The 9,724-nt window shown below is 38.6% G+C and overlaps 1 protein-coding gene across 1 annotated transcript in view; it reads left to right on the plus strand.

Annotated features, from left to right (window-relative positions):
• Window positions 1-9,167, plus strand: part of LOC122065445 (probable RNA-dependent RNA polymerase 5) — a 32,173-nt gene extending 23,006 nt beyond the window's left edge. The window contains exons 7-9 of the mRNA XM_042629266.1: window positions 7,267-7,405; window positions 8,460-8,653; window positions 8,766-9,167. Of these exons, the coding sequence (XP_042485200.1) occupies window positions 7,267-7,405; window positions 8,460-8,653; window positions 8,766-9,002 (570 nt within the window). The 3' untranslated portion in view covers window positions 9,003-9,167. The remainder of the gene's footprint in view (window positions 1-7,266; window positions 7,406-8,459; window positions 8,654-8,765) is intronic.
• Window positions 9,168-9,724: the final 557 nt, after the last annotated feature.

Consider the following 9,724-nt stretch of genomic DNA (forward strand, 5'->3'; position numbering starts at 1 on the left):
GGGCGATGAAGTCATTTGGCAAGTCATCAGACACGACAATAACGCAGGCGAATCTTGACTTCTTCTCCTTGCACTGTGAAGAGGGTGACGATCATTGGAGGGAGGCGTACTGTTGAAGAGGGTGACGATCGTGGTTGGTGTTCCACCAACGAGATGAAGCTCCCCGTCTTGAACAGCATAAATTTTATCGTGGAATTGTGGCCCTTTTTTGTTTCGAGAAACAAGCGCAATTCTTGCAAACGTACTCTCAGGCGGGATACTTAACGCGTTAGCTACAGAACTGCGCGGGTCGATACGCACAGTGCCTAGTATCCATCGTTTACGGCTAGGGTTTTTTTTTGGAAGAATAGAGAAACAACTCAAATCATAGTCGAATTGATTTGATGATTTTATGGATCTATTTGACACTAAAATACATAAATTGAATCCTACTAAGAGTTGACATTAAGTTTAATATAAGTTGGCTGCTGCGATTGAAAGCTATTCCCTTCCATCGCACTCTAGCCCTCCTCGCTCTCTCTCTCTCTCCACTTCATCTTCTTCTTCTCTTGCTGCTGGTTCACTAAGCTCAGATATTATCACATTACAAGTTATGGACCTAAGCCACAATGGAGACTATTCTGAATCCTATCATGGAACTAGGATTTCCCCCTTCCTCTCCATCATGCTCCCTCTCCTCTACTTTATTCCTTATCTTCTTCTTCTTCACAGGTCCTGGTTGTTTAGACCAGGTTTCGCCACATGTATCAGAGGTTTAATCAGTGGGTTGCAATCATTTTTCTCTCCACTGTTTTGATAATCCCTTTTTGGGGTTCTTCGTTGTGTTGTACAGCCACCATTGCTTCTCTGCTCTTACTGTCCATGATGTGGTTCCTTGTTGAATCAATATGAAAGCAAGGGTTTCTTTTTCAGTTCCTGCAATGGATATTTTTATTGTCACTTGCTGCTGATGTTCTCTCTGAGTTTGATATTTGAGATACATCCTACATTGTGGTGTGTCATATATATAGGAACAGAAACTGATATTTGGGGCTAAAAAGAGAGAATGTCTGGCGAAGTGGAGCGAGATGGTCGAGAGGATGAGGAAGATGAGGGTGGTGATAGGTCTGGTGAAGCTGCTGGCTACTTCTATTGAGTCAAGAAAGGAGGCTCCTAAGCGATCTTATGCAAGGGCGGTAGGGAATTCTTTGTGGCCGGCCATTAATTCTCTTCCTGAGCCAATTCAGGCTGGGAATATCAGACGTATTGTGATCCCTCAGCAGGATTATGAGTCTGAAGTGGCAGATTTTTCAATTTGCTTTAATTGGTAGGGTCAATTTTTGTCTGATTTCTTTGGATGATTTGCGACATGAGGCACGTTAAAATTGGAAAATGAGTCAAGATGTGGTAATGCATCCTCTGGGGAAAGGTTATGTGATCTTTCAGTTTAATTGTGAAGGTGATAAGGCAGCTGTATGGAGAAGAAGTCCTCCTAAGATTGGTGAACAATTAATCAGGTTTCAGCATTGGAAGCTTGATTTTAATAGTCATGAGAAGCAGAATTTTACAAAACTCGTCTGGGTTCGATTTCCTGATCTCCCACTCGATTATTGGCACGAAAAATGTGCTGTTGTCGATTGCAAAAGCAGTGAGGCACTCTTCTCAGCCAAGGAGGGTCGTTTCATACCAGCAGCTGGGGCGTGGAGAGACTAATGCAAGAGATGGTCTGGTGTCCTATAGTGAGGTTGCTAATGACCAAAGCTTGACTGATATAGTGGTGGCAGATTTTCCTGCGATGGTGGTGTCAGGGGGTCGAGTTGAAGTTACTTACCCTGTTGTTGCGGTGGATAAGGTCATGGCTACTTGTGAAAAAGATGGTGGGGGTGCTGGTCACGGTGGGAATCAAAAGAAGAAAAAAGTTGGTCAGACTTACTAAAGGTTACAGGTTCAAAACTGTGATTGATGAGTGTTTTGTTTTCGAACATTACAGGGGTAAAGAAGGATGCTGGTTGTAGGGCCTTACGTTCGATGTTGCGGGACTCTGTGCTGGATGCTTTCTGTCTTGCAGAGCCCATGGTAGAGGTGAGCAAATTTCCTGCTCTTTTCTTTAATAAATTGGGATATTCTGTGGACTTTATTTATAATGCTTGTCAGGATAACGTCCCAAATTTGTGGATTGTATGGAAGGTAGGCGTTCAAAGACCGTCTATTATTTTATCATCTGAGCAATAAGGTACTATGGTTTTTGATTGGTTGGGAACCATGGTGGGTTTGTCTTTTGTTAGTGCGAGTTGCTTTAGAGCTTAGCATAGGGATCTGTGGTCTGATTTGGGATCTCTATCTTTGTCCTCGATCCCTATATTCAGACTCCAAATGACAATTCTTCAGCATAAATTCATACTAGGGATATCAAGTTAATTCATAAGCAAAAAAAGTTTCTCTTATAGAAACAAAGAAACTTAAGTACCAAAAGAGCATGTTTCTCTTTCAAGATTCTTCTTTCTACCATCGAGGCTGAGGGAATTTCATACTCCGCTATTTAGCCATTTCTATAATGTCAACGTTTCCCAGATCAGTGGTTGCATTCTGCTCTCCGGAAAGTGTGACCATGGTGTCCATAAGAGACTAAAAAGATTGATATTCGGAGGAAGAGCTACCAGGAAGCGAACGATAGCTACATTCTGCATTAGCTCACGAACCAAAGCAGGCAGTTCTGAGAGATATTTTTACTTGAATTTCCTTTGGAAAAATTAGTGCTTGCTTCCTTGTCCTTTCGTACACCAAATTGCTCTAAATTTTCCCCCAAAATAGAACCACCAGAGCTCCCTGCAACATGTAAAAATCTTGTATCACTATTTTTACCCAAATCAACAAATATAACATGGAAGGTCAGTAGAAACATTACCTTCTTACTGCATTTAAGGCTCTTCCGATCTACTATTTGGAGTTCTTGGAAGGGAAGACTTCATGATTCTGGTGGAGTCCACCGTCATTGAATTGTCGTTGGAACACTCTTTATTATCAGATCCTATTTTTGATTCACCAATTCCTATTATGGCAAAGTTTCTCTTTGAGAAGAGATCTTATAATCATCTTCATCATCATCCATTTTTTCAGGGTGATTGAGGTTTCCCTTATAATCCTTTTAATAAAGTAGGAATGGTTAATAATATCAACTCTCTCTCTCTCTACAAATTCAACTTCCAATAACATGATTACGAGAATTCCCCCTACCAAACCCTTCATTATCTTTCATTTAGGTTTGTACAAAGCCCATTAGAGAATCAGTGCCCAAATTTTGAAATCAAACTCATTTTGAGGCTCTTGAGACTTTTTTTTCCCTTCTATTTGACGTTCCTGATTAGAGGAAATCCATTGATGACCATAACAGATTCAAGTATAGTCAAGCCTATATATATTCATCATTCTCATAAACATTAACCATCCTTATGTATGGATATAGCGGAACGAACCGAACCAAAAGAACAGACAAACTATAGATCATTTAAAAGGGATAAATGATGAAGATTATTTATCAATCACCCAAATATTGGCCTTACCCGATTTCTCAAAGGTATTCGAAGTTGATTGTGATGCTTCTCACGTAGGCATTGGAGCGGTGCTTAGCTAAGAAGGTAGACCAAATGGGTGATTGATAATTAATCTTCATCATTTATCCCTTTTAAATGATCTGTAGTTTGTCTGTTCTTTTGGTTCGGTTCGTTCCGCTATATCCATGCATAAGGATGGTTAATGTTTATGAGAATGATGAATTTACATAGGCTTGACTATACTTGAATCTATTACAGTCATCAATGGATTTTCTCTAATCAAGAAGGTCGAATAAAAGAAAAAAAAAGTCTCAAAATGAGCACCGATTTTCCAATGGGTTTTGTAGATACTTTAAATGAAAGGTATTGAAGGGTTTGGTAGGGGGAATTCTTGTAGTCACGTTACAGGAAATTGAATATGTTAATAGAGAGAAATAATTGCAATTATTAACTATTCTTGTTCTATAAAAAGGATTGTAGGGAAACCTCAATCACCCTAAAAAAATGGATGATGATGAAGATGATTGGAAGATCTCGTCTTCTCAAGAAGAACTTCGCTATAGTAGGTTCTTTGGCGAATCAGAAACGGAAGTTGATAATCAAGAGTGTTCCAATGATGATTCAATGACGGTGGACTCCACCGGAATTATGATGTCTTCTCTGCCAAAAACTCTAAATAGTCAATCGGAAGAGCCTCAAACGTAATAAGAAGGTAATGTTTCTACTGACCATGCATGTTCTATCTGTTGATTTAGGTAAAATAGTGATACTTGATTTTTGCATGTTGTAAGGAGATCTGGTGATTCTGCTTTGGGGGAAATTTTTTAGTTTGATGTACGCAGTGACAAGGAAGGAAGCACTAATTATGCTGAGGGAAGTTCAAATAGAAATATCTCCCAGAAAGAGGCACGGTGTAAACTAGTTGCTTTGGTCCGTGAGCTAATGCAAAATGTAGCTAACCATTCGCTTCTTGGTAGCTCTTCCTCCTAGCATCAATTTATTCAGTCTCTTATGGACACCATGGTCACACTTTCTGGAGAACAAAATGCAACCACTAATCTGGGAAACGTTGACATCTTATAAATAGCTAAACATCGGGGCATGAAATTCCCTCGGCCTCAATGGTGGAAAAATGAAAGTTCTTGAAAGAGAAACCTACTCTATTTGTAATTAGTTTATTTGTTTCTATAAGAGAAACTTTTTTGTCTTATGAATTAACTTTATATCCCTATGATGAATTTATGCTGAAGATTTGTCATTTGGATTTTGAATATTGGAAGTATAAATTAATTGAATAATTATGGAAAAGGTCATCTCATTGGCCCTGGAAAGCGATTGAAAATAAATCTTAATGGTTTATCAGCCTTGACCTTCTGTAAGTGGTTTCACATATTTTGGTATTGATTTCCAAGAAACATGGGATGTTCAGTATGGCTAGGAACTAGATCATATCTTGGAATTTGGTGCAAAATACCATATTAGTTTTGTTTGCTCTTTACATCTTGTATCCCTCAAACTGTACATGTGTCACACAGCTTAAAACAAAGATGACAGCTCTTCTCTTTGTGGCTGTATATCAGAGATTCAAAAAGTTTACTAGCATTTATCCATCAACAGTTGTTAAATTATTTTAGGTGACATTATGTTTTCAATGTTGTAGTTGGTTCACAAGAATCATTTTTTGGGTAGAGGCGAATATCCAACTCTCACTGTGCAGTCAATAGGATATGCTTTGGAGATTGCTTCAAACCATATAGTGCCCTTTTCAGTTTGCACACCTTTCCTTTAGTTCTGAGCTGGAATAAATTGGTGGGACATCCATATACACCTCCTCAGTTAGCTCACCATAAAGAAAGGAATTCTTGACATCCAACTATTGTAGCCCCCAGCTATGGTTCATTGCACAAGAGATAATAACTATGACTGTGTTCATCTTTGCAATAGGGGAAAAGGTCTCCTGGTAATCAATCTGATACGTCTGAGTGAACCCTCTAGCAAGCAGCCTTGCTTTGTATCTATCTACAGTCCCATTTGCATTTTGTTTGACTATAAACACTCACTTAAGCTTACTGGACTCTTCTGGAGTGGTAATGTGACCAAGTCCCATCCAAGTACCATTTTTATAAAGAGCCCTTATCTCCTCATTTATTGCATCCTTCCATCTAGGTTTTGTAATTGCCTCCTGCCAGGTATGAAAACATTAGACAAGGAAGACACAAAAGCATGATAAGAAGGAGATAGAGCATTATATGACACAGCATTTGAAATAGGGTGTTGTAAGTCCTTTCCTACGAGCAATAGAGGAATCAAGGGACTGATCAAAAGGAAGAGGAAAATGGATACTTGGAAGATTAGACTCGGGATCAGAGGGCAGTTGTGAAATAGTGTGAGTGGGGGTGTTAGTCTTCCTTTTTTTGCGAGTGAGCAGCTGTAAATCCTAATCAGGAACCCGAAACTTCTATTGAATGAGTGGCTCCCGCTGCACAAGTGTCTCCTCCTATATATATTTTCTACAACCCCAGTCACACCAATATCCGTTGGTTCTCCCTCATTTCCTTTAGTCAAATTTATGGAAAGAAGTGAACGGTGAAGGTAGGGAGGCGGTTAGGGGGGGAAGAAGAAGAGGGTTAGGGTTTAGAGAGAGAGAGGCTCTGATACCATGTTGAATTGGGAAAAATATGGCATCTGATAATGGACACAAGCCTCTCTATTTATAATGAAACGAAACCCTAAAGGGCTTAAAAGTCTATTTCGATAACACCCATTAAACAGTAATCCATTATTACAATAGAGAGAAAATAAGAGGAGGAGAGATATAGACACAAAACATCTTTTCCATCAAGTCCTACTAATTTTGGTAGGACTTTGGAAGTGAGTGGGGTGGGAAAAATTAAGTGCCACATCAGTAGACAACATTTATTGCATTAAATGACCTTGTGTAGTAAGTTTCCTACCCCACTTATCTGAACTCTCATATTTGTGGTAGTTTGTGGGAAACACGTACAAGTTTTTCCACCCCTTTTTACCTTTTTCACTTTTCTATGTCAAACAAATAGGGCGCTATTGTTTTTCTTCTTGTGGGTGCATTATATCTACTGTGCTGCTACAATATTGGAGGTTATTTTTATTTGCTCAATTTTTTTTTTAAATCTGACTGATCTGGGATCTTATTTGATACGGCTGCTCTTGATTATGGGTTTTTTCTGTTGCTGAACCTTCGTGATGTGGTTTTTGCCACAATACGATGATGGGTTATCCTTTGTTGCCTTCCTTGCATTCATCTTTTGTCCACATGTAGTGCTCTAAACATGAGGAGGAGATTAGAGGTATATGGGTTGTTTCTTCTTATTGAAGATTTCATATGATCATTGAAGAATGCATATTATGCTGCCCATGTTGAAGATTGCATATTTTCCTTTCGTATTGAAGATTGCATATATTGGAGAGATTCATATCTGTTGTGCTGCCCGTATTGAAGCTTTGAGCCTCCGTTGAGTGGACCATCAATAGATGTTGCCAATTTTTTAACACGCATGTTTTATGTTAATTCATAGAATATAAGTGCTTTTTCTTGGGTGGTTCATTTTTTTGTTGTTGGAATATCTCACGTAAAACCTGAATATTTGATTTTATGGCAGCGGCTAATGTCTGTCTGTTGATATTTACACTTGAATTTTATCATCTACATCTAGTTACTTATGAAATGAATGTTGAACTTTGTTTTCATCCAAAATAGGTGGAAATCCCAAATGAATTGAAGGCTTCAAAATTTCCACATTTCATGGAAAAAACAAACGGGTATACTTCAACTTCGATATTGGGGTTGATTTATAACAAGGTTGATTTGTTACAAACTGAAGGTCTTCCATCAACAGGTATAAGTTTCTTTGTTTGCAGTGCTTTCAATCATAAATGTGATTTATTGACCTGGAAATTTGTATAACCATCTGAAGAACATAACAAACAGAACTTGACCATAAGTCAAAGCCGGACTTTGGGGTTGGTAATGAGGCTTGTTAAATAGGGCTTTATTATTTCTCTTGTTTTCTTCTTCGTTACTAAGTTTTAGTTGCAGCAGATATGCGAGTTATTAATTTTCTTTTGGGGGGTTATAGCTCATAATATTTGGTGGCAAGTCTCAATAGCAATACTGCAGGTTCTACAGAAAAATAATGCTACATTGGGAAGGACTTCTAAATTTAATTTTTTTTTTTTAAACCAAGCTGGGCTAGAAACAAGGAGTCCAATTCAGAGTTCAGTCTAACTTGACCAGTTCTTGTTGCAGTAAGCCAATAATACCAACAAATAATTGGAATTTGGGCTGTCGTAACCAAGGATCAAGGTATCGGCATTGGTATCGCCGGTACTTGATATCAATACGATAACCGATTGGGGGTATCGGGCAAAAAGTGAATCGTTTTTTAATTACGCCCCGTTATGGGCCAATATGTTCCAATCCTTATCCTGTCAGTATCGGAGGTGTTGAAGCCAGTTCCCAAAAGACGCCCTTTTGCATAGAGCTGTACTCTATTTGTTGCCTGTTCAAGTTCTAGCCTATCTAATTGGTTGGACTTTTTCAGGGGTTAAAGAGGGGAGAGGAGGAGATTGGACTACCCCAAAACAAGCGAATTCCCTTGTATAATGGAAAGAGTCCTTTACATTTATATGTCAGTATTTCCATTTCTGTCATTAGCAGTGGGAAAAAGGTGGAAGTTTCTAATTCAGGGCACGTATCATGAGCCCATATACTGCATTACACGGAGGGACAGTAAGAGTGAGATATGGTATTTTGGTCGACTCCATGTTTTTGGCTGTGTCCTCTCTACATGAGTGACCTATTCTCCACAGGATTTGAACTCCCTACTGTAATAAGCATGTAAAGCATTTTCATCTCAGTGACTGATGCTTCCACCTCTATTATGGTTGCAGGAGTATGGAAGCTTGCATGTTTTGATGTTGAAGTTCCTCCAGACTGCTTGGGTAAATGGGACAGACTTTATCGGCAATATAGAATTGATATGTGTAATGCCTTGAAGAATAACAAAAGTCGGTCTGAATCAAATCAGAAGAAGCAAAGCTCCAAATGCGAACCTGCGAATGAGGTTATAGAAAAATATAAGAAGGTAAATTTTTGTTGACTTTGTTATTTTGTGTATAACTTATGTTATAGCATTACACTGATTAGGTTGCGTCCAGTGGCTGCTTTTGGGTGATTGATATATACATTCAATATAGGAATTATATGATGCTCCAGAATTCAGATTGAGTGGAAGGAATGAGGAAGACATCTTTAATGATGCCCTTGCTATTTATCATCATGCATATGAGTATGCAAAGCAAGTAAATGATGCTGGTAAGTGTAGATTTGCATGGAAAATTGCTGGTCAAGCTCTTTGTAAGCTTTACTTGAAAAAGAAGAATGATGAACCAATTATGTGTTCAAAATCTATTCTATCGGAGGTCTTGAACTAGCCCATATTCTTATCACATCAAAATTGTACATATGAATATCTCATCTAATTGGAGGAATAGTTTTCCTTTCTTTCAATATTGTTTTAGGGACAATATGAATTAGTATTTTGTGTTAAACTTAAAAACTCGTGAAGTAAAAATTGAGGGGTAGCCATGGATGCTGTACACATTTATCTCGTGCTGACTCTGCAGCTGTGCACTACATATTTGAAGGATTGGTTTTTATCTTCCAAAATAAGAAGTTGCTCCCAAGCAAGCAACTTTATCTGTGTATTCAGGTTCTTGGAGGGTTGCACTGACTGGAGAATATTAATGTGCTCATGTTCTCAGTGGAAAACACTGCAATAATGTTTCAATTGGATGGTTTGTGTTGAGTTGAGAAGGATTCCTTGAGAGTTAAAAATTCGGCTTGGGATCTTTTGTATTGATTGAAGCCTCTAATCTCTTGGTGTCTAACTGGCAGCCAGAGGTTCTGTTTGCCACATGATGAGCGGTAGCATTGGTTGAATTTGTATGCATTCTGTGGTGTCCTGTGCATGTAACTGGAGGGAAAGACAACATCCTTGGCATTCAAAATTTCTGATGATTGTGGTTGAAAATGTGACTTGTAAGGATGAAGATAAAAGTGAATATTGCTTGTTGGCCAAGTGAAATGGTCTGCTCTCAATTCCGTTGGCTAGTCTGAGGAATGACTGGGGCAGAGACTTTGTAATTTACCTGCA

Source organism: Macadamia integrifolia, chromosome 2 (genome assembly GCF_013358625.1).
Source record: "Macadamia integrifolia cultivar HAES 741 chromosome 2, SCU_Mint_v3, whole genome shotgun sequence".
NCBI classification, from domain to species: Eukaryota; Viridiplantae; Streptophyta; class Magnoliopsida; order Proteales; family Proteaceae; genus Macadamia; species Macadamia integrifolia.